This window comes from Ammospiza nelsoni, chromosome 22 (genome assembly GCF_027579445.1).
Source record: "Ammospiza nelsoni isolate bAmmNel1 chromosome 22, bAmmNel1.pri, whole genome shotgun sequence".
Classification (NCBI taxonomy): domain Eukaryota; kingdom Metazoa; phylum Chordata; class Aves; order Passeriformes; family Passerellidae; genus Ammospiza; species Ammospiza nelsoni.
The window spans coordinates 1786322-1810242 of NC_080654.1; the positions used below are offsets into that span (position 1 = coordinate 1786322).

Below are 23921 nucleotides of genomic sequence, written 5' to 3' on the forward strand. Positions count from 1 at the left end.
AAAACACTACTGTTAATTAATGTGTTTTAAGCTTACAGCCTGCTTTGTCAATAAATGTGCCTTGTCAAGGATGGAGAGGATTGAAAAGGAAAAAATCTGAATAAAGGCAGTTCCTGAAATAGGTTTTGGGATCCAGATTACTTTGGGGTTACCAAAAAGACCACTGTTAATTAATGTGTTTTAAGGATACAGCTGGTTTTGTCGTGAGCAGTGCCTTGTCAAGGACGGAGAGGATTGAAAAGGAAAAATCTGGGTGAAGGCAGCTCCTGAAATAGGTTTGTGTGATCCTGATCTCAGGCTGGTTCCTGCCTGAGCAGCCAGCAGCCATCTGTCAGAAGTGCCTCCTTTATCCTCTGCTGGAAGAGTTTCAGGAGAAGCTTTGCTGGGGGGATTAGAAAACCTGGAATTTCTTGCTTTGAGGTCGCTTTTGTCTGTAGTTCCTGCAAGAAATTAATGATTTGGCTTTTCTGGAGGTGAATCTTTGTGTGTGCTGGCTGCGATGTGGGGTTTGTGTGTCCCATGAGTTGAAAATCTGGTTTAGAGCTGTGCCTTTGTGAAGGGTTTAATGTGATATTTATTTATTATCACAGGTTTATGGGCTGCCACTTTACAGGGTGCCCATCCCTTCTACTTCTTGTCCCTTTAATTGTGTTTATTTCTTCAGGTAAGAACTTTCTGCAGCAGAAAAATCCCACTAAACACGTCAGCCATGCTTGGTGTGAAGGAGCTCTCCTTGCTGCTGCAGATTTAAAGTAGTTTTTGTTTGAATTTCTCCAGATCAGTGGATTTGGATCTCCCATCCCTCTCTTTAAAGCAGGGCTGATGCTGCTGTTCCAGATGCAGCTCAGGGATGTCAAAACCCAAATCAGCACCTCAGAGAAGCTTGAGCAGGCAGAGCATCCCCAGGGAGTGGTTCCCGGAGAGCCACAACTTCATTCTGGACAGTTCATGCTCCCAAGTGCTCTCTGGGCCCTGCAGTGATTTAATATCCTTGGAATTTGTAGGGCAGGAGTGGCTGCAGACTTGTGCTGTCATAATTAAATTTGTTATTAAAGGCAGCACCACGGTGATTAAATTTATCCCAGGGGTATTTTTGCATCACACTGGGTAACTTTAGTGGTTATCCAGTATTTGGAGCAAAACATTGAATTAGATTAAAACCTTGATAAGAATCTTTGGCTGAGGAGATTTGGTGCTTGCATCAGAATCAGGGTCAGAATTTTGGTGAGGCTGGGGAAGGAGGGCACTTCTGGCCCCAGAATTTCAGCAGGACAGGAGATGGAGTTTCTCACAATTTCCTTTTTTAAGGAAACTCAGCTTTCTAAATTGATCAGCTTTGTTTTCTTTGGTCTCCATCCACAAGTTTCAGAGGAGGTGGCAGGTTAATGTGAGAGGGTTGAGCTGGGGCGTGACTGCTGTTACATGATAATCCAAAAAGGGAACTTCTGCTAAGAATAGAATGAGGGGTGGATATTTTGCTATTTAAACATCTTAAGCTCAGCTTGGTGCTTTATTTTACTATCACTAAGAATCTTTGCATTGAATCCCATCCCTTGTGAGAGGAGGCTTTGGAAGAGAGAATTATATTTTTATCACTTTGTCTCAGGGCTTGGCTCAGACATCTTTGATAAATTATTAGAAAAACATTGAACAAAATGCAGTGAAGACATCCAGGCTGCTTCAGAGGCTCTACCCAAATCCATGCTGGTTTTTGGAGCCAGTCTGTAGTGCCTGACAGTGCAATAAAATGAATGCTGAGCAGTGGCTCTTTATAGCTGAGCCTTTCCCTCCACTGTCATTATCTTCTTTCATAACAATATCCAGCCTTGATAGTGCTTAAAGCAGATAAAATCTCCTTCATTTTCCTCCTGCTGAGCTCCAGCCTGGCTAATTAATGAATATTAATTATTAGTCATTATAACAGCAAGGCATTAATAGTCCCTCCCTCTTTTGCAACCCACAGGGTTGGAAACCACAGGTTAAGAAAAGTAAAAGACTTAAGCATTTGCTGGATAAGTAAACACTAAGTTCAAGCCTAAGCTTTTTATCCTCCTGAGTCTCCACCTTCCCTCTGGAGGTATTAGATGGAAAAGAAATGCTCTGAGGTCAGCCCTGCCCCAGGAAGCTTCCCCTCCCTCCCTCCCCTTGCCCTGTGCAGCAGCTGCTGAACTTGGGCTGCCCTGTCTGGGCTGGGGCTTGCCAAGAGCCTGTCTGGCTCCAGGGCATGGATTGGGGCACCTGGAAAAGGGATTGGGGCACCTGGAAAAGGGGTTGTGGCCTGAAAGGGGATTGTACCTTGAAAAGGGATTGTACCTAGAAGAAGGATTGTACCTTGAAAAGGGATTGTACCTAGAAAAAGGATTGCGCCCTGGCTGAGCAGACAGGCAGGACCCTGTGGATTTTGGTGGCTTGGAGACTGATGAGAAGGAATTTTGGATTGTACCCTGGTTGAACAGTCAGACAGTCCCTGTGGATTTTTGTGGCTTGGTGGCCGATGAGAAGGCTTTGTGGATTTTATCCTGAAAAGGGATTTTGGCCTGGCTGAGCAGCCAGACAGTCCCTGTGGATTTTGGTGGCTTGGTGGCTGATGAGAAGGATTTTTGGATTGTGCCCTGGGTGAGCAGCCAGGCAGTTCTTGTGGATTTTGGTGGCTTTGTGGATGGTACCCTGAACCTGAGCAGCCAGACAGTCCCTGTGGATTTTGGTGCCTTGCTGGCTGATGAGAAGGATTTTTGGATTGTGCCCTGGGTGAGCAGCCAGGCAGGTTTCTGTGGATTTTAGTGGCTGATAAGAAGGCATTGTGGATTGTACCCTGTGTGAACAGCCAGACAGTCCCCGTGCTGATAAGAAGCCTTTGTGGATTTTATCCTGAAAAGGGATTTTGCCCTGGCTGAGCAGCCAGACAGTCCCTGTGGATTTTGGTGGCTGTTTTGATTGTGCCCTGGCTGAGCAGCCAGACAATCCCTGTGGATTTTGGTGCCTTTGTGGCAGCCTGGGGACAGCAGAGGAGCTGCCCCTGTGACACCATGGGCATTGGGAGCTGCTTTAACAGGACATCAGACCCCCTGTTCACCATCACGTAGGTGCCTCTCTCCTTCTCCCTGCACTGGGGGGTCTGTGCCGGGCTGGGGGTGCAGGGCAGGGCTGGGGGAGCCTGGAATGTTCCAGAATTCCACAGCCCTGCTGCTCTGAGTCTCTGCTTGCAGAGGTGCTGAGCTCCATCCCTGCCTCCCTGCAGGGCCACCCCAGAAATTCCATTACCCAGAAGTGAGGGGGGTCCTCAGCTGGAGCAGAGCTTTGGCAATTCTGTAACAGCAACAAATTCGTCTGTTCCTCTGGTTCTGTTTTTGCAGGGTCCTCGTGAGCCCTCGGCAGAACCTGACCCGCATCACCCTGAAAGGGACGTTCCAGGGGGCTAAAGTGGTCCGTGGGCCTGACTGGGAGTGGGGCAACCAGGATGGTAAGCTGCCTCTGGGATGGCCTGTAGAATTTGATTTTTTTAATATATATTTAAAAAATATATATTTAAAATATTTTATTTTTAGTATATTTTATTTTATAGCTTATAGTTTAATTTATTTAATATTTAACGTTTTTATTTTCTTTTATATTTTATATTTCCATTTTAATTTATATTTTCTTTTCATATATTACATTTTATTTTTATATTTTATGTTTTAATTTCAATTTATATTTTATATTTATATTTATATTTTCTTTTTATAGTTTAAATTTTTATTTATTTTCACATTTCCATATTTATATTTTATATTTATTGTTCATATATATACTTATATTTCTACTTATATTTATTATTTCATATTTATATTTCTGCATTTATAATTTATATTTCTATTTTATTCCTATTTATATATTTATCTATTTTTAAAAATATATAGCTCTTTATTTATATATGATTTTTTAGCTGATTTTGGGGTGTAGTTCCTGTCCTGTTTCTGTAGGAATTGAAACCTGGCTGAGACTGCAATGGGACAAAAATGGTTTTTTAAAGCTGCTTTTGGGATGTAGTTCCTGTCCTGCTTTCTGTAGGAATTGAAACCTTCAGGCTGAGAATGTAGTGGGACAAAAATATTTTTTTTAACTGTTTTTTGGGTGTAGTTCCTGTCCCCAGGTCAGTGACAGCAATTGCTCCAGGGCTGAGGGAGCTTTCCTGCCCCTTTGTCCCAGAGCCCTGCACACACCCTGTGGTGTTTACAGCTCCTTTTCCCCCCTCAAGAATTAAGTCAAAAGTTCAAAGGTTTCCAGAGTTGACTCTGCCATTTATTGCAGCTCTGGGTTCAGGGGAGGATGTGGATCCTTGCAGGGTCTGAGAGGAAATAATCAGCTTATTCTCAATACAGCTTATCCATCCTCTGGATTTCACAGCAGCATTTACATGTCTGAGCCTGGTGCTGCTGACAGTGCTGCTGACCTGGGCAGGAGCACAGAGAGGAACCCTAAATCCACCCCTCAGCTGCTCTCTGCTGGGAAAAAAGAAATTAAGAATTTAATTTCTTTAAGTGGGATAACTGAATCTGAAATTAAACAGAGTTTAAATGGGATAACCCAGAATTTAACTGGATAACTATAGCTCCAGCACTGGTTCTGGATAAATCTGGATAAATCATTTAAATATCTCCCTGGGAGTGAAAAATAAGCTGTTAAGATACACATTGCAAGAATTCTGGCTCTGGTTTTGGTGGAGCTGCCACAGCCATGGGCTTGTCATGAGTAGAACTGCCAGCAAAACCCAGAAACCTTTGCATTGTGCTGATAAATGAGTTCAGCTCCTTCAGATGTTGCATTTCAGGACTATGCAGGTAATCAGAAGTTCCTCAGTGAGACAGATCTTGCTGTCCTTGTTTGGAGAAGTCCTAGGGAAGTGTTGGTACTTGCCCAGATTGAGAATCTAAAAACGCTGATTGCCTTCACTGTGTTCTCTCTTGGATCAGAGCACAGAGTCCCAGTGCCCAGCCAGATCCACCTCCCCACATCCATCCTCCTCTTCTGGATCCTTCAACCTCCTTGCTTGAGGAAAACCAAGTTTATTTGATGTTCCTCCACGTGGATGGGGTTGGGGAGAGATTTAAAGATCCTGGGTGGATTTTAGCACTTGGATCTTGGATCTTGCAGCACATGGATGGGGTTGGGGAGAGATGTAAAGATCCTGGGTGGATCTTTAGCACTTGGATCTTGCACATGGATGGGGTTAGAGAGATTTAAAGATTCTGGGTGGATCTTAAGCACTTGGATCTTGTACATGGATGGGGTTGGGGAGAGATTTAAAGATCCTGGGTGGATTTTAGCACTTGGATCTTGGATCTTGCAGCACATGGATGGGGTTGGGGAGAGATTTAAATATTCTGGGTGGATTTTAGCAGTTGGATCCTGGATCTTGCAGCACTGCTGAGTATTTTTGTTGCCACAGTGTGGTGCCATGACACCATGTGTGCATTCCCCAACTGGGCCATGCTCCTGCACACCAGGAATCCTCCACAGAATCATTCCAAAATGAACTTTAACACAGAGATTCCCTCCCAATCACCCAAAATGACTTGTCTGTGTTCCAGTTTTCCTGATTTGCACTTCTTTTCCCCTCAGGGGGTGAGGGTAAGACCGGCCGTGTGGTCGATATCCGGGGCTGGGACGTGGAGACCGGCCGCAGCGTCGCCAGCGTCACCTGGGCCGACGGAACCACCAACGTCTACAGGGTGGGCCACAAGGGAAAAGTGGACCTCAAATGTACTGTGGAGGCTTCTGGGGGCTTCTACTACAAGGAGCACCTCCCAAAATTAGGTGGGTTTGGAGACAAATCTTTGCTGGGTGAAGTCTTTGTTGAGGAGTTGTGATTCACGCGGCCGTTGGCGCTGAAGCCATTTTTAGTTTGGAAGACAAAACCACCTCCTTATTTTCTAAATTTCCTACATAATGAGGTTTATTTGAGAGAATTTGGTTTGTGTGTGAACATCCTGCTTGATCTCAGAGTGATTCATGAAATAGTTTGGACTTCCAGTGTTAAAACCATCAGATCCCCACAGTTCTATCCCAAAGAATGCAAACTCTGCTGGAAATGCAGGAAATTCCCTCTCTGCTACAGAGAACCCAACTTTGCTCACTTTTGTTACATTTGTCAATCCCAAGCTTTTCATTCTTCAGGCAAGCTGGTATTCACCGTGCTTTTAGAGAGCAAACACTGTCCTGGTGGAGCCAAAAGGGGAAATGTGACCAAAGGGAGAGTTTGGAGAATGGAACGATCAAAAAAAAGTGATGTGAAGAAGTGATGACTGTACTGGCAATTTGCTGTAATCCCCCTTTCTTCTTAAGTCCAAGAAAACTCCTTGTGTTTTTGGACTTGAAGCTTCATTTTACCCAGGTGTAATTTAGCTGTGAGGTTGTTTTTCTTTCAGTGAGGTGCAAGGACCATCTTGGGCTCCCCTGAAGGAAAACAGAGGGGTCTGTTCTGGTGTTGCAGCAGCACAATCAGGGTTTTTATCAGATAAAACTTATCAAGCAGACTTCTACCTGCCCTTCTCAAACTTTTCTCTCCCTGAGCATCTTGGCAAGAGCATGAGGGGAGGGAAAGGGTTGGATAAGGAGCTTAATTCCAGGGGTAGGGATGGGTGGGAGGGTAAGGAACTCCTCAGAGTTGGGGGGAGAACTAATTTTGGGTGCTGTGTGGGCATGTCTGAACAGCACTTGTGGGTGAGTGGATTGCTAAGAACAGCTCCTGGTGTCTGCCACGGCCTGAGAGGCATTCACAGGGACAAAATGGCTCTTGTTGGAGCTGTTTTATTAATATAGTGTAATTCTGTATTTTTATACATATAAAATATAATTTATACTAATATAATTTATATAATATAAATATATTTATATTTTATTAATATAATAATTTATATTAATAAAATATATAGATTATATTTATGTGTATAAAATGTACATAATTATAATTATGTAATTATACACTGTTTTGTTAATATGGTGTAATTACAATGGAATTGTAATTGTAAAATTGTAACTTGTAAAATAGAATTGTAATAGAATTTAATTATTAATTTAATTAGAGTTAAATCCTACAGATTTCTCTGCTACCCTATAGAATGTATAGGGCATGAAAAGGGGTTTTAATATAGTGTAATTATAATAGAATTGTAATTGTAAATTGTAACTTATAAAATAGAATTTTAATATAATGGAATTATTAATATAATTAGAGTTAATTCCTACTAATTTCTCTGCTGCCCTATAGAATGTATAAGGCATGGAAAGGGTTTTGCTCCATTCTGCCCAAATTAAAGTTAATTTTCAACACTTGTAAGGCACCCAGGGTGTGTGAGTGCCCCTGCATGCCTGTGGGTGCTGCCCTATGGAGTGTATAGGGCATGAAAAGGGTTTTGCACCATTCTGCCCCCATTAATTTTAATTTTCAGCCCTTTTAAGGCACCCAGGGTGTGTGAGTGCCCCCTGCATGCCTGTGGGTGCTGCCCTATGGAGTGTATAGGGCATGAAAAGGGTTTTGCACCATTCTGCCCCCATTAATTTTAATTTTCAGCCCTTGTAAGGCACCCAGGGTGTGTGAGTGCCCCTGCATGCCTGTGGGTGCTGCCCTATGGAGTGTATAGGGCATGAAAAGGGTTTTGCACCATTCTGCCCCCATTAATTTTAATTTTCAGCCCTTTTAAGGCACCCAGGGTGTGTGAGTGCCCCCTGCATGCCTGTGGGCGCTGTCCTTGTTGTCCCCAGGGAAACCAGCAGAGCTGCAGAGGAAGGAGAGCACAGACAGACACCCCTTCCAGCACGGGGACAAGGTGAAGTGCCTGCTGGACATCGACATCCTGCGGGAGATGCAGGAGGGCCACGGGGGCTGGAATCCCAAAATGGCTGAGGTGAGGCCCTGGCTGCGATCCCAGCCTCTCCCTCCTTCTGCACTGCTCAGGAAATCACCAGAACATCTTTGGGTGACCTTAGAGTTCAATGAATCACAAATGCAGATTTTTTTAGTGATAGGACGCTGGAGTCAGAGTTATTTTTAGGTATTGTTGGATGAAAATGGCCTCGTGGATCTTTGCAAAAGTCTTAGAAGCAAAAAAAAACCCAGTCTGGATTGTTTGTTTTTAAATGAGCCACGAGTTTTCTTTGCTGTTCTGGATCCATTCCTTGTTTGGCTTCTTTTGTGCTGTGCATTACTGGTAATTAGAGTTTGTGTTTTGTCAACACTGGGCTCTGTCCTTGGCCAGGGATAAAATTTCTCAGCCCATATCAGATTTTTGGAGCTTAGTCTTGCCTTTAAATTAAGAGCCATCAGTCTGCTGTCGCCTGTTGTTTTAAAAAACCCCAGAGAGTGGAGGAAATAAAGATAGAAATGGCATTTATTATTGTAAATAGCATGAATAAATACCATAAAATTATAAGATATGTTAAATATCTATCCTGGCCTAACCTCCCCTATAGGTGAGGAGACTTTTTGAAACCAGGCTTTAAATTAATGTCAAGGCAAACTCTGTTATTTCAGTTTCAACGTGAAAATCTTTTAACCGAAATATTTTAACTTTTAACTGAAATATTTTAACTTTTTTGGGTGTTTTTTTTTTTTTTCAGCCTGGCAGGCAGGGACTTGGCATCTTCTGATGAACTTTAACAAAGCTGCCAGTGGAACCATGAGCTTTTTAATTCCAGCTCAGGAATTAGATTTTGGGTGTTGCTGTGTCTTTGTTGGTTGTTAAACCTCTGTGCTCCTGAATTCCTGTTTTTGGGGAATGCAGGGGTAGAGAGGGATATTAAACAGAGAAACAGGAACCTCCTGTCACCTCAGAAATTGGCATTTTTTCCCTCTTTATAAACCATGAGCTGCTCAGAACCTGATCTAGAACCCTGCACCGCACAATGGGATTAATGGGAAAATGCAGAATTTAGGACTCACAGGAATTTAGGACTTGGAAATGCTGGGATATATGGAAAAATCAAAATTTAGGTTTGGGAAATGATGGGATGAATGGGAAAATAGAGAATTTAGGACTCACAGGAATTTAGGGTTGGAAAATGTTGGGATTAACAGGAAAATGCAGAATTAGGATAGGGAAATGCTGTGATTAACAGGAAAATGCAGCATTTAGGATTGGGAAATGATGGGATTAATGGGAAGATCCAGAATTTAGGACTGGGAAATCTGGGATTAACAGGAAAATACAGAATTTAAGACTCACAGGAATTTAGGACTTGGAAATGCTGCGATTAATGGGAAAATGCAGAATTTAGGAGTCACAGGAATTTAGGACTTGGAAATCTTGAGATGCACAGGAAAATCCATAATTTAGGTCTGGCAAATGCTGGGATTAATGGGAAAATGCAGAATTTAGGACTGGGAAATGCTGGATTTGCGTGAAAATCCAGAACAAAGAATTGGGAGCAGCGTGGATGGGAAATGCTGGGTGACTTAGCTTTAGACACCCTCTTTCCCCACTATGAGAGAAGATGATTTATCAGAAGCTCTCCCCTGTTGTGTCTCTGTCCCCAGTTCATCGGGCAGACGGGGACGGTGCACAGGATCACGGACAGGGGCGACGTGAGGGTGCAGTTCAACAGTGACACCCGCTGGACCTTCCACCCCGGAGCCCTGACCAAGGTGGGTGCTGCAAATGCTGCAGGAGGTCACTGAGCCTCAGAGTGTCCCCAGAGGTGCTGAAGGAACAGTCTTCTAAACACAATTTTCCTGGTTTTTAAACTTTTCTATTTGCCACTCCTGAAGGTAAACTGCGTTTCTTAATTTCAGCTTCCAGTCCCTCATCCTTCTGCAGCTGCCTTGCCCTTCTGATGAACCTTTTCTCCAATAACTTCCCTTTGATTTTTTTTTTGTTCTTCCTTGTTTTGTGTCTCCACGTTGTTCTTTTTTGCATCTTTGTCTCACTTCTCTTTGATTTCTTCCGAGTCTTTAATCCAGCCCTTCTAATTTTGTGGCTGCATTTCTGAAGCTCACAGCTCTGGCCTTCCCCAGAGGTTTGAGGACTTTGAGAAGTGGATAATTAGAAATAGAGATAATTAGGTACAGAAGAAGCTGCTGGAAGACCACAAAATTCTGACCTGAGCAAGGTCAGAATGGTAAAAACTCTCAATACCAGTGGAAAATGCAGTGTCAGAGTGTTTTGCACAAAATCAGTCTGCTCTGAAAAGTCTCTTTTGACACTGCTCCCTTCCTAGCTCAGTGAGCAGAGGGAGCATCTGGCAAATTCCCAGCACAGATAATCCCTGCTTTGCCTTTTCTGTTTGAAATAACAAACATTGAACTTCCTTATTAGAGTGAATTAAAATCTCCAGGGCCAAGCCAGGTGTAAGGAGGAGATGACCAAGAAAACTTCCGTGCTTTATCTGGTATTAATAATAAACCAAAAAAAAATTTAGGAAGCTGTTCCAAATTATTGGAACAACTGTTCCAAATTATTTCCCTACTTAAATGTGCACTTGGCTTAAAAGAGAATTGGGTTGTGTTTATTGTCTTGGTAGCTGCATTTATGTTTTGCAATTCTGTTTTTTGACTCAGTGGGTGTCCTGTTTGTTGGGATTTTTGGGAGTGGGGTTGAGGGGGCTGATCACTGTTAATTTTTTGTCTCTGTGTGTGTTGCTTCATCCCCCAAAAGCTTATGACTTTCTTTTTCTTGTAGCTCAACACCTTTTGGGTTGGTGATGTGGTCCGGGTGATAGATGATATGGAAACGGTGAAGCGCTTCCAACCTGGTCATGGGGAGTGGACAGATGAGATGGCACCTGTGAGTGTGCTCCAGTTCCAGGACAGTCCAGTAACCTCCTGAGCTTCCCCAAGAAGACATGGGCTTGTCCCCCACCCCAAAATTCCTGCTGGGAAGTCCCTGCCCAGCCCCTGCTGCTGGTGGCACTCGGTGACGCCGTCGTGGCCACGGCGCCCAAACGGGACAAGGGGGAATCCAACAAAAAGGATTTGGCTGCCACCAACTCATGGGAGAGGTTTCCATCACCAAAGTCCTCTTTGGCTCTCTGGAATGAGGCAGGGAGGTGGAAAAATCAGCCCAGTGTGGTTAAAATTGGGGTGCAGGTTCCTCCAGGGTGTTTAAGCTCAGAGGAACCATCACCAGTCCCAGTTTGATCAGTTCTTCTCAGGTTCCTCCAGGAGCAGTTTTAAAGCCCAGAGGAACCATCCCCAGTCCCAGTCTGATAAGTTCTTCTCAGGTTCCTCCAAGAGCAGTTAAAGCTCAGAGGAACCTGTTCCCAATCCCAGTTTGATCAGTTTTTCTCAGCACCTCCCTCCCAGCCATTTCCAGTGTGTCTGGAAAACCCTTCCATGGACAAGGGGGAATCCAACAAAAAGGATTTGGCTGCCATCAGCTCATGGGAGAGGTTTCCATCACCAAAGTCCTTTTATCCCCTCCCTGACTCTCTGGAATCAGGCAAAAAGGTGGAAAAAATCAGCCCAGCATGGCTAAAAATGGGGTGCAGGTTCCTCTAGGGTGTTTAAGCCCAGAGGAACCATCCCCAGTCCCAGTTTGACCAGTTTTTCTTAGCACCTCCCTCCCAGCCATTTCCAGTGTGTCTGGAAAACCCTTCCCTGGCAAAGCAGTGAGAGAGAAACTGCTGAGAACCTTTTGGTGTCCTCGAAGTGGGAGCTGTCTGTGAATGTGTCACTTGTCCAGTGCTTCTTTTCACACAGCAGGAGCTGCAGCTTTACCAAAAAGTAAACCCCAAAAAACCCCTGGTTTTGGGTCTGGGGATTTTTGCAAAAAAAAAATTTTTTTTTTTTTTTCCCTTACAGACCCTGGGGCACATTGGGAAGGTGATCAAGGTCTATGGGGATGGAGATCTGCGAGTGTCAGTGGGGGGACAGTCCTGGACCTTCAACCCTGCCTGCCTGACAGCCTACCAGAGGGAGGAGGAGGCCAACCTGATGACCACAGAGAGTGCCAAGGAGCCCAAAAGTGAGGGACAAACCCGCTCCCACCAGGGCTGGGAGATCTTTGGTGCAGCTCTTGGGGTGGTGGCAAAACCCAGGTGTTCTTACCAGGGTGGGGAAGTGAAGTTTGGCTGTGATTTACTGGGCAAGCAAAGCTGGGCCTTGGGAAAATGCAGGATTTAGGAGTTAGGAAATTATGGGGTTAATGGGGAAATGCAGGATTTGAGGCTGGGAAATGCTGGGATTAATGGGGAAATGCAGGATTTAGGAATTGGGAAATGCTGGGATTAATGGGGAAATGCAGGATTTAGGACTCACAGGAATTTAGGGCTTGGGAATGGTGGGATTAGTGGGGAAATGCAGGATTTAGTACTAACTGGAATTTAGGACTGGGAAATGCTGGGATAATGGGGAAATGGAGGATTTAGGACGTGGAAATGATGGAATTAATGGGGAAATGCAAGATTTAGGACTCACTGGAATTTAGACCTTGGAAAATGCTGGGATTAAAGAGAAAATACAGAATTTAGGACTCACTTGAATTTAGGACTGGAAAATGCTGGGGATTAATGGGGAAATACAGGATTTAGGATTTGGAAATGCTGGGATTAATGGGGAAATACAGGATTTAGGATTTGGAAATGCTGGGATTAATGAGAAAATAGAGAATAAAAATAAAACTTTGCTGTGCTTTACTGGGCATGCAGAGCTGTCTTTGACAGGAAAATGCAGGATTTAGGCCTGGGAAATGCTGGTGTTAATGGGGAAATGCAGGATTTAGGACTTGGAAATGCTGGGATTAATGAGGAAATAGAGAATAAAACTTTGCTGTGATTTACTGGGCAAGCAAAACTGGCCTTGACAGGAAAATACAGATTTTAGGACTTGGAAATGCTGGATTTAACAGGAAAATGCAGAATTTAGGCCTCAGAATTGCTAAGCACAGCTCTGTCCTGGGCTCAGCATTTGCCTCATCCCCGTCTCAGTTCCCTGTTCCATCCTGTTTCCTGTACAAGGACGCTGATTCTTGTGAAATACTCCAGGTCTGTGCCTGGAGCTGTTGTGAAATCAACAATTGTTTGGCCTAATGTGCCCTGAAATCGAGTTTGGGATCACATGGTGCGTGGAGGGGAATTTTTTTGTGCTTTTCACATCTGTTCAAAATTTTTTTTGTGGCCTGACCATCTTTATTTCCTCTGAGTGTCAGGATCATGTGGGAGAGAGCAAAGACTTGCCAGGATTTTTTTTTGTTTTTCTGGTAGAGATCTGGAACTGTTTGCTCAAATCAGACTTGGGGCAGAAATTGCAACATTTTTTGACTTTGCACTTCTGACACCTGTGTCCCTTCAAACACTGAGAGGGACTGTGGGGTGACAGGTGAATTTTTTGTTTTTTCAGGTACTTTGGTGACTGTCCTGGAGAAGCTGCTGTCCCAGAGGACAGAGTCAGAGCATGCAGGGTGCCTGGTCATTTGTGCAGCCCTCAACAATGCAGCTAAAATCCGGGAGCTCCTCCAGAAATACCCAGACAAGGCAAGTTTGGAAGACAAAAATGTTTATTTTTCCTTTGTTGCTGCTCTTTAAAACACCATCATCAAATTTTGTACTCAAGCAGGGAAAAGGATGTGAGGAAAACAATACATTTGTCAGGCTTAGTGGTATCTCCCAACAGCTGGGATATTATTTTGCTGCAATTTCTGCAAGGATTGCAATTGCTGCAAGGATTAAATTCACAAATTAAATGTGCATATTTTATGCCTCTAGTTTGTGGCAATAAATCTGAACTGAAGCCCTCACAGCACCTTTGCCAAGGTGGCTTTTCCCAGATTTCCTTCAGCTGTAGAATGAGGGGGAGAGGGGTTTATCTATAGGAAAACAGGAGCAGAAATCAGAGATTTGCTGGAAGAGAAAGGCAGGGCTTGTGTCTGGCTGTGCCTGTCCTTAGAGGACCTTGTAAAAATCACAATGTTGGAATCAGGAAGGGAGAAAAGCTGCCCAGATCTGTGCAGTGTCTTATCTCATGTCTGACTGGAGCAGGGAGCTGGGCTGGACTCGTTGCTGGACAATTTCTGTGCTTGCAGAATTCCAGAATGTCAGGATCACATCTCCAAAACCTCCTCCAGGGAGGAGCTCAGGGTTTAGGAACAGGGCAGAAAAAATAGGAACCACCAAATCTTTCAGTATTGTGTCCTTGGAAACCATGAGGAACAAAAAGAGGTTTTGTTGGGGGTGTGGTTGTGGGGCTGTGACCCAGGATCGGAAGATTAAATTCTTCTAAGTCTGAAGAAGCTGATTTAGTGGTTATTTGTCTGGTATTTATTGTACTTCTTTATTTATAAACTTAAATTTAAGTTTATAAATAAATGCAAGTTTATAAATAAACTTTTGGGGATGGGAAGGGGACACAAATATCTGCAATTCTCAGATTGAGCCCAGATAGGAAAGTCCCAAGAATAAGGAATCCATGATATGATCATGGATTTTATTAGACTTCTATTTCTATTTAATATTTATATTAATAAATTAGCTGTTATTTTTATTAGTTAGATTTTATTAGACTTCTATTTTTATTTAATATATATATATTAATTTATTAGCTGTTTTTATTAGAGTCTAACAGAGAGATCAGGCTGGATCTGAGGCTGACTCAGAGCAAGTTGGGATTTCTTGGCAGGGTTTTTCCAGTTTATCAGCTCCGTCTGCCTGGTGTAGATGGAAGAACAGCAGTGACCTCTAATTCCTCTTTGCCCAAAGGACTCTCCCATCATTTTGAGCCTGTGCAGGGAAGTGCTGCCTCTCCTGTGCTCTGACTGCTGCAGGGATAAAACCTTGATTATTAACTTGTTCTCCTTGCCAACCTGCTGAGGTTTTGTGCCTCCTTCTCCTCTCCTTATCCTCCACTGCTTTCAGAAGCTGCTTTGCCTTTTTTTTTACCTCTTTTCTTCAGTACCTTTAACTCTCCAAAACTCTCACTGCAGCACTTGAGCCCTGAGGTGTCCCCTGCACCCCCTGCAGCACCTGCAGCAGCAGCACAGCAGGGACTTGGCGCCCGCAGAGCTTCATGCAAAGCTTAATTTGATTTCCTCACCCATTTTCCTCTCGGGAAGGGAATTGTTGGCAGAGCTTTGTGCTCTCAGGCACAGAGTGATTTGGCAGCAGGGCTCTGCAATTACAGAGATCTGTTCTCTCTAAACATGCTGCCCCTTTCCCCTTCCAGAATGTTCTGGACAAGCTCAGCTGGGCACGGACCCTGTGGCATTTCTGGGCTGTTCCAGGCACAAAAACGAGCTCATGCCTGAATTTCTGTGTCTCTGCCCTCCCCAAAGGTGGATGCCAAGAACCAGGGCAGGACTGCCCTGCAGATTGCCTCTTACCAGGGGCACCTGGAGGTGGTGAGGGCTCTGCTGCAGGCTCATGCCAACGTGGACCTGCGAGACGACGAGGGGGACACGGCGCTGCACTACGCAGCCTTTGGGTAGGACACCTCTGCCACTGACATGCTTTAGGAAAACTCTTTTTGTTAAGGTTTTTTTCCTCTTGAGAAGCTGAGAAAGCTTCAGCTTCTCCGTGTTTTGTTGTTTTAGAATGTGATTTGGAGAATTGTTTACTTCGCATGTAAAATTGTTTTTACTTGATGACTGCTGACAGCTAATAGTGTCGAGGCTGTGAGCAATCACAAGATTGTATTGTTTTATTTTTTTTTATTATTATTTGCTACCTTTTTGATGAAATTTTTTTATTCTTTTAGTATAGTTTTAGTATATAATATATATCATAAAATAATAAATCAGCTGTCTGAGATGCAGAGTTCACATCCTCATCTCTTCCCTTGTCCTGGGACCCCTGCGAACACCACCACACACCTCCCCTCCTGCTGGCCCTGATGGAAATAATAATAATAATAATAATAATAATAATAATAATAATAATAATAATAATAATAATAATAATAATACCACCAACCCAAACAAAACAAACAGAAAACCCAAAACCCCCAGGTTTTTTAACACTAAGAGGAAGCGGGGTGGGGCTGAGAGGCTATAAAACCTGATTTCTGTTGCTTTGCAAAGAGAAAGAATTGACTGGAATGACTCAAATATGCTTTTTTCCCTTGCTTTACACCAGAAACCAGGCAGAAGTTGCCCGTGTGCTGCTGGCCAAGGGGGCCAGTGCAGACCTGCTGAACAATGCCAAATGCACAGCCCTGTTTGTCGCTGTCAGCCAGGGCTTCACCGAGGTGGTGAGAGCCCTCTGTGAGCTCAACTGTGATGTCAACCTCCCAGTAAGTTTGGGATTATTGCACGGAGGTGCTGGAGGATTTTTTGATTTTGGTTTTGTTTTATTTTTGAGGTGGGGAGGTGCTTCTTTATGGGGAAAATTTGATTTACAGCCTCAAGAGAAGCTTAGGTTAATGTAAAAATACAATACACAGACATTAAACAGAAAAATCTCAAACTTATGTTTCTATAGTTGTAAGTAAGAATATATCAAGAAGCTGTATTGATAAAATAGTGAAGAGTTTATAATGCAGAAGTGTAGTTATATAAAATAAGCTAAGAATTTAGAAGTTAAAATAGAAACATATTTATAGACAAGAGGTTTCACAGGAGGTTTGTTTGGACAAGATTTTTAACATTTTTAAGGCAGGAAGTGATGGTGACTTGGACCCAGCCCATTTTAAGAGTTTATTGGGTTTATTGCATATTATTTAATTATTTATATGTAGGTTTTATTGTATTCTGTGCTGGGTCATTCCTCAGAGCTGGTCAGGAGTTCCAGCAGCTCCCAGGGGGTTTCTGGGGTTGGTAACCTGGCTTTGCTGTGCTCTCCATGTGTAGGATTCCCAGGGAGACACCCCCCTGCATTATGCCATCACCCTGGACTACAAAGTGGTGATTGAGATCCTCACTGAAGTTCCCAACATCGATTTCACTGTCCAGAACTGTCAAGGCTTCAACCTGCTCCACTATGCTGCCCTGAAAGGCAACAAGCTGTAAGTTACCTTTATTTTTTTTTTCCATTTTTATGCCTTTTTCAGGTGTTAATTTGTCCTGGCTGGCTGAGGAGGTGGCAGATGTGGTTCTGGGTATTTGGTTAAATATTTTTTGGGTTTGAATAGGTTCCTTCACAGGAAGCTCCTGCCTGCTTTCCCCATATTTCTCAAGCTTCCCTAGGCTGGGAAATCTCTGTGTGTGGACAGTCTCAGATATTTAGGTCTTAGTAAAGCCTCTGGAACTCTTCCAAAAATAAATCTCATTATTGTCAAAGCAATGTGGCTTTCCCCTACTTTATTAAAGGTAACTGAAGGCTTTTGTTGTATTCTTATAATTCAGTTTGTGGGTTTGAGGGACTGCTCTTCCTTGCTGGTGTCATGGACATTGCTGACTCCTGAGCAATTTATTCTGAGAATTCAAGAAATTCTGAGAATTCAAGAAGTTCATTCTTCCATCTTTAATAACCTCTCCAACCCTGCAGAGCCATCAAGAAGATTCTGGCCAGGGCTCGACAGCTGGTGGACTCCAAAAAGGAAGATGGATTCACTGCCCTGCACCTTGCTGCTCTCAACAACCACATGGAAGTGGCTGAAATTCTCATCAAAGAGGTAAGAAGTAAAACCAAAATCAAGAAAAAGTTTGTCAAACACCTCTCAGTGAAATTGTCTGATAAATTGGCGCTTCTGTGCGGCGCAGGTAACTCAGCTAAACTCAGCAAAGGTGCAGTGGGGTTTGGGAGCTGCCAGGCCCCACACTCCCATTTCTGCAGCCCCATTTCCCCCTGGGGCAATTCCTGCTTTTCCAGTGTCCCACGAGGGGTCATTTTATATTATTGCATTTAAAGCATCTACAACATGGTATAACTAAAACTCATAAGCCAAAACCCACTTAATTTTATTGTAATTAGGGAATAGTTAACTCCTGATTATGATGGTGTGAATTATAACATTGGTATTGTCTCACCCTTCTCGTAAGACTGAAAATAGAATAAAAGTTTTTAAAGCATGTCTCAGCTGCCCCATCCCTGGGTCAGAAAAGGATTTTGTTGTCTGACAAATCAGCATCAGGAGCAGATAGCTTGGCTAAACTCAGCAATGGTGCAGTGGGGTTTGGGAGCTGCCAGGCCCCACACTCACCCTTCACATGGGACTGAAAATGGAATTAAAGTTTTTTAAACACCTCTCAGTTACCCCATCTCTGGGTCAGGAAATGTGTTGTTGTCTGACAAATTGGTGCTTCTGTGAGGAGCAGATAACTCAGCTAAACTCAGCAAAGGTGCAGTGGGGTTTGGGAGCTGCCAGGCCCCACACCCTGAGTTCTGCAGCCCCATCTCCCCCTGGTGCAATTCCTGCCCCACCTCCCCCTGGTGCAATTCCTGCCCCATCTACCCCTGGTGCAATTCCTGCCCCACATTCCCTGGTGCAATTCCTGCCCTGTTTCCCCCTGCTGCAATTCCTGCCCCACATTCCCTGGTTCATTCCTGCCCCACATTCCCTGGTTCATTCCTGCCCCACATTCCCTGGTTCATTCCTGCCCCTCATTCCCTGGTGCAATTCCTGCCCCACATTCCCTGCTGCAATTCCTGCCCCACCTCCCCCTGGTGCAATTCCTGCCCCACCTCCCCTGGTTCATTCCTGCCCAACATTCCCTGGTGCAATTCCTGCCCCACATTCCCTGGTTCATTCCTGCCCCACATTCCCTGGTGCAATTTCTGCCCCACATTCCCTGCTGCAATTCCTGCCCCACATTCCCTGGTGCAATTCCTGCCCCACATTCCCTGGTTCATTCCTGCCCCACATTCCCTGCTGCAATTCCTGCCCCACATTCCCTGCTGCAATTCCTGCCCCATCTCCCCCTGGTGCAATTCCTGCCCCTCATTCCCTGCTGCAATTCCTGCCCCACATTCCCTGCTGCAATTCCTGCCCCACCTCCCCCTGGTGCAATTCCTGCCCCACCTCCCCTGGTTCATTCCTGCCCAACATTCCCTGGTGCAATTCCTGCCCCACATTCCCTGGTTCATTCCTGCCCCACATTCCCTGGTGCAATTCCTGCCCCACATTCCCTGCTGCAATTCCTGCCCCACATTCCCTGGTGCAATTCCTGCCCCACATTCCCTGGTTCATTCCTGCCCCACATTCCCTGGTGCAATTCCTGCCCCACATTCCCTGGTTCATTCCTGCCCCTCATTCCCTGCTGCAATTCCTGCCCCACATTCCCTGCTGCAATTCCTGCCCCACCTCCCCTGGTTCATTCCTGCCCAACATTCCCTGGTGCAATTCCTGCCCCACATTCCCTGCTGCAATTCCTGCCCCATCTCCCCCTGGTTCATTCCTGCCCTGTTTCCCCCTGCTGCAATTCGTGCATTTGCAGGGTCGCTGTGATGTGAACGTGAAGAACAGCAGGAAGCAGAGCCCCCTGCACCTGGCAGTGATCCAGGGCCACGTGGCCATGGTGCAGCTGCTGGTGAGCCAGGGCAGCGACGTCAACGGCGAGGATGAGGATGGTGACACCGCCATGCACATGGCCCTGGAGCGGCAGCAGCTCATGGCCCTGGCCCTGGAGAAGAGGGACGGGGAGATGGGAGCCACCCTCCTGGCCAAGGTGAGCACAGTTCAGCAGGACACCCACAGAGTGTGGTGTTTGTGTGGTTTTTGTGTGTTATATATGATATACATTATATATATTTAAATATATATATATATATTTAAAATATATATTATATATATTTGTTATATTATATTATAATATATTATATTGTTGTTATATTATAATATATAATACTTTATATTATATGTTATTATATTGTTAGTATATTGTTACAATATATTTCATTTTATGTTATATATTAAGTATATATAACATACTTTTATATTATACTATATTATTATATATATTATATTATTATATTATACTATTATATTATATTATTATATTATATTATACTATACTATACTATTATATTATATTATATTATTATTATATTATACTATACTATACTATTATATTATATTATGCTATATTATGCTATACTATATTATATTGTATTGTACTATATTATACTCTATTATTATGTTAGTATATGTTAATTGTATAGTATTTTATTATATGTTAATGTTTTTAATGTTCATTATTATTAAATTTCATGTTGTTGATAATTTATGATACTTTATATTTTTATTTTTATTCTTATTTTATTTATTGTTGCTGTTATTATGATTTTATTATATTTTATTATTATTTACTATTATGAATATATTATTTTTATTATTGCTATTTTATTTTTAGTTTTTATTATTGCATTATCATGGTAGTATTATTTATTATTATTATTGTTGTTGTTGTTCTTGTTGTTTTGATGCAAATCAGAGCAGAAGCTCAGAAGCTTGGGAGTATATTTGAGTGTTTTTCTCAATTTCTTTTAGCTGCAGGCTTCTGGCTTCCTGGGGAACGTGGAGCTGAACGTTGGGACTGCCATTGCCTGCTACCTGGCACAAGAAGGAGCAGACATTAATTATGCAAATCATCGGGGGAAATCTCCTTTGGACCTCACCACAGATGGGAGGATTGTCCAGATCATCAAAGACTTCTCACAGAAATTCAGGTGAGCCTCAGGAAACCTTGAAAACCAGAATTTCCCCCAGCCCTGGTGCCTCTGCAGCTGCTCCAGGAGCGATGGGTTTGTAGAAGATTCTTAAAATGTAACAGAAAGTTCACATGGTATACATCTCCATGTAAATTTTGAGGTAAGAAATGTTGATTTAGAAATGTAATAGAACAGAACAGACAATTGTTAGGAGAGAAAATGAATTAGAAACAAACTTAAAGGTTAATTTTACAAAAAAAAGATTTAATACTTTAGAGAAATAGAACTATGCTCCTGGAGGGATGGAGAATCTCTGAGACCCTGTAGAGCTGCTGCAGGAGAAATGGATTTGTAGAAAATTCTTAAACTTTAACAGAAAGTTCACATAGTATGTGAACATAGAGTTCATATCTGTATGTAATTTTTGAGGTAAGAAATGTTGATTTAGAAATGTTATGGAATAGAACAGATGTTGAATTAGAAACAAGTTTTAAAGGATAACTTTACCAATAAAAAGATTTATTATTTAGAGAAATAGAACTATGCTCCAGGAGGGGTGGAGAGTCTCTGAGACCTCTGCAGCTGCTGCAGGAGAAATGGATTTGTAGAAAATTCTTAAACTTTAACAGAAAGTTCACGTAGCATGCATCTGTATGTAAATTTTGAGGTGAGAAATGTTGATTTAGAAATGTTATTGAATAGAATAGACATTGAATTAGAAAAAAGTTTTAAAGGATAACCTTACCAAGAAAAAGATTCATTATTTAGAGAAATAGAACTATGCTCCAGGAGGGGTGGAGAGTCTCTGAGACCTCTGCAGCTGCTGCAGGAGAAATGGATTTGTAGAAAATTCTTAAACCTTAACAGAAAGTTCACGTAGCATGCATCTGTATGTAATTTTTGAGGTAAGAAATGTTGATTTAGAAATGTTATAGAATAGAACAGACGTTGAATTAGAAACAAGTTTTAAAGGATAACCTTACCAAGAAAAAGATTTAATAATTTAGAGAAACAGAACAATAAAAGACGAAATAAAAATTTTTAAAACGCCTTTTAGTTACCCCACTTCTGAGTCAGGAAAAGGCCCGGTGTGCCATTCCCCAGTGCTGGAGCAGCCTGTGGCTCACACCGTGCCCTTTGCAGGGATCAGCAGCTTTGCTCTGAGAGCTCCACCATCACCTGCAGCCTTCGGCGCGTGCACACCACGCCCAACACCATGACCAACCTCAGCGTGCCCAGCGCGGCCGTGCCCTCCGAGTGCCTGGTCTGCTCGGAGCTGGCCCTGCTCATCCACTTCTTCCCCTGCCAGCACAGCATCGTCTGTGAGGGTGAGTCCACACTGGGCTTTCCTCCCCCCATTTTTTATCACGTTTGGTGAAAAATCTTTTCGTTAGGATCTTTTCCTCCTGAGAAGCTGAGAGGCCTCGGGAACAAAATGTGAGCAACAATTACACGCTTACATTGTTTAGATAATTCAGTTATAAATTATATGTAACAATAATGTATTGTTTGTATAATAAAAATATATTTCTATAGCTATGTTATATAAACATATAGTGTATTTATATAATGGGAATTTATATCTATATGATATAGTTATATTTATATAATATAAATAATATAATTATATAGTATCATTAATTTATATAATTATTATATTAATTTATATAATTAATTGTAGATTATATAATTTATCTATTTATATACTATAAATAATATAATTATACATATATAATTATAAATATGCTGCTGTGGAATGCAAGAGGTGCATCTTTGATTGGTCTCATGTGGTTGTTTTTAATTAATGGCCAATCACAGTCCAGCTGGCTCAGACTCTCTGAGAGTCACGAGATTTTGTTATAATTCTTTTCCTTTCCTTGCAAGTCTTCTGATGGAATCCTTTCTTCTATTCTTTTCTATATAATATATATAATATATTTTCATAATATATATATTATATATATATAAAATATATAATATATACTGTACAATGTATATTATATATTATATATTATATATTATATATTATATATTATACATTATATATTATACATTATATATTATACATTATATATTTATATTTATATTTATATATTATTTAATATAATATGTATATCATAAAATAATTAACCAGCCTTCTGAAACACAGAGTCAACATTCTCATCTCCTCCCTAGTCCTGAGACCCCCTTGAACACCACCACATTTTTTTTCATGGTTTTCTCCCCAGCCTCCCTCTTTGCCCTGTCAGAATCCAGCCCTGCTCAGACACGGAAGCTTTTGTGCTGTTTGTGTCCTGAAGCAACCCCAGAGTGATTTCAGCCTCTCAGGCAGCCAAAGTTATCTCTGGAGAACACAGAATGTTCTGCCCACCTTCTGCTTGGGATCCAGGGGAATTCAGAGGGAAAATTCTGCCTGGCAGTGCTTGATCCCCCAGAAACCTCCTGAGGAGGATTTCCCTCTCCTCTGGCTCTCCCAGCTCCTCATTCCTCAGGATTTCAGCTGATTTAAGGGCAGCCTGCTCAGACTTGTCAGCAAGTTCATCTCACAGAGGGAGTGAGCGTGGGGAGTTTGCTCAGAACTTTGTGCCAGAACTTCATCCTCCTCCCCAGAGCTGCAGCAGCTCCAGGGGCGCAGAGCAGGGAGGATTTAAAGCTGTTGTGTTTGCTGCTGATCTGATTAAATAAAAGAGTATTAAATAAATAAATTTAATCAATTAATTTAATACTCTTTTATTTAATTAAATATATATTTTTAAATTTAAATTAAATAAAATATTAAATAAAAGAGTAAGGCACAGCTCAGAAGGCAGGTAGTGACCTCATTCCATGCAGGAGCAATCCCTCAATCACCCAGGGAAGCCTCAGGTTGTTCAGATCTCATCTTCTTGAGTCTGTTGTGTGTTTAATTGTCAACTCTCCCTGTGGCAGAGTGCTCCAGGAGGATGAAGAAGTGCATCAAATGTCAAGTGACAATAACCAAAAAGCTGAAACAAGGTATGTCCTGCTGGGCAGGGCTGTGGGGAGGGTCCTGCACAGGCTTGGTTTGAGGGGCAGCAATGATTTCCAGTCAAATAAGAGCTCATTTATTTTGGCTTTGTGTGTGTGTGTGCGCCTGTTGCATTATCCACCTTTAGAGGAGGAAAATAAGTGGATTTTAATAGATTTTCAAAGGTGTCCTAAGCCAAGCTCAAGCTGCATAAACAGGACAGGACATTTAAGGGAGATTTGCCTGGGCCTGGCTTATTTTGTGTATTGGAAGCAGTCAGGTTTCACATGGGGTGGTTTAACAGTGAAAATTCAAACACACACACAAAGCACTGAGCAAGTAAAAAAGAAAAGCATCACCCCAAGGGTTTTTATTTGATCCCTGGCTGAGGCTGAGTGCAGAGTGCAGTGTGAGTGGGCTGGTGCTGCTGGGGGGGCAGGAGGGG

The 23921-nt window shown here is 42.7% G+C and overlaps 1 protein-coding gene across 1 annotated transcript in view; it reads left to right on the forward strand.

Moving 5' to 3' along the window:
• The window catches only part of MIB2 (MIB E3 ubiquitin protein ligase 2), a 45605-nt gene that overhangs the window by 19622 nt on the left and 2062 nt on the right, over positions 1 to 23921 (forward strand). Inside the window, exons 4-18 of the mRNA XM_059487430.1 lie at positions 3354 to 3460; positions 5602 to 5796; positions 7744 to 7886; positions 9515 to 9622; positions 10656 to 10760; positions 11777 to 11939; positions 13313 to 13446; positions 15240 to 15388; positions 16039 to 16195; positions 16752 to 16906; positions 17389 to 17515; positions 19278 to 19508; positions 20330 to 20508; positions 21634 to 21818; positions 23419 to 23484. Coding sequence (XP_059343413.1) covers positions 3354 to 3460; positions 5602 to 5796; positions 7744 to 7886; positions 9515 to 9622; positions 10656 to 10760; positions 11777 to 11939; positions 13313 to 13446; positions 15240 to 15388; positions 16039 to 16195; positions 16752 to 16906; positions 17389 to 17515; positions 19278 to 19508; positions 20330 to 20508; positions 21634 to 21818; positions 23419 to 23484 — 2204 coding nt within the window. The remainder of the gene's footprint in view (positions 1 to 3353; positions 3461 to 5601; positions 5797 to 7743; positions 7887 to 9514; positions 9623 to 10655; positions 10761 to 11776; positions 11940 to 13312; positions 13447 to 15239; positions 15389 to 16038; positions 16196 to 16751; positions 16907 to 17388; positions 17516 to 19277; positions 19509 to 20329; positions 20509 to 21633; positions 21819 to 23418; positions 23485 to 23921) is intronic.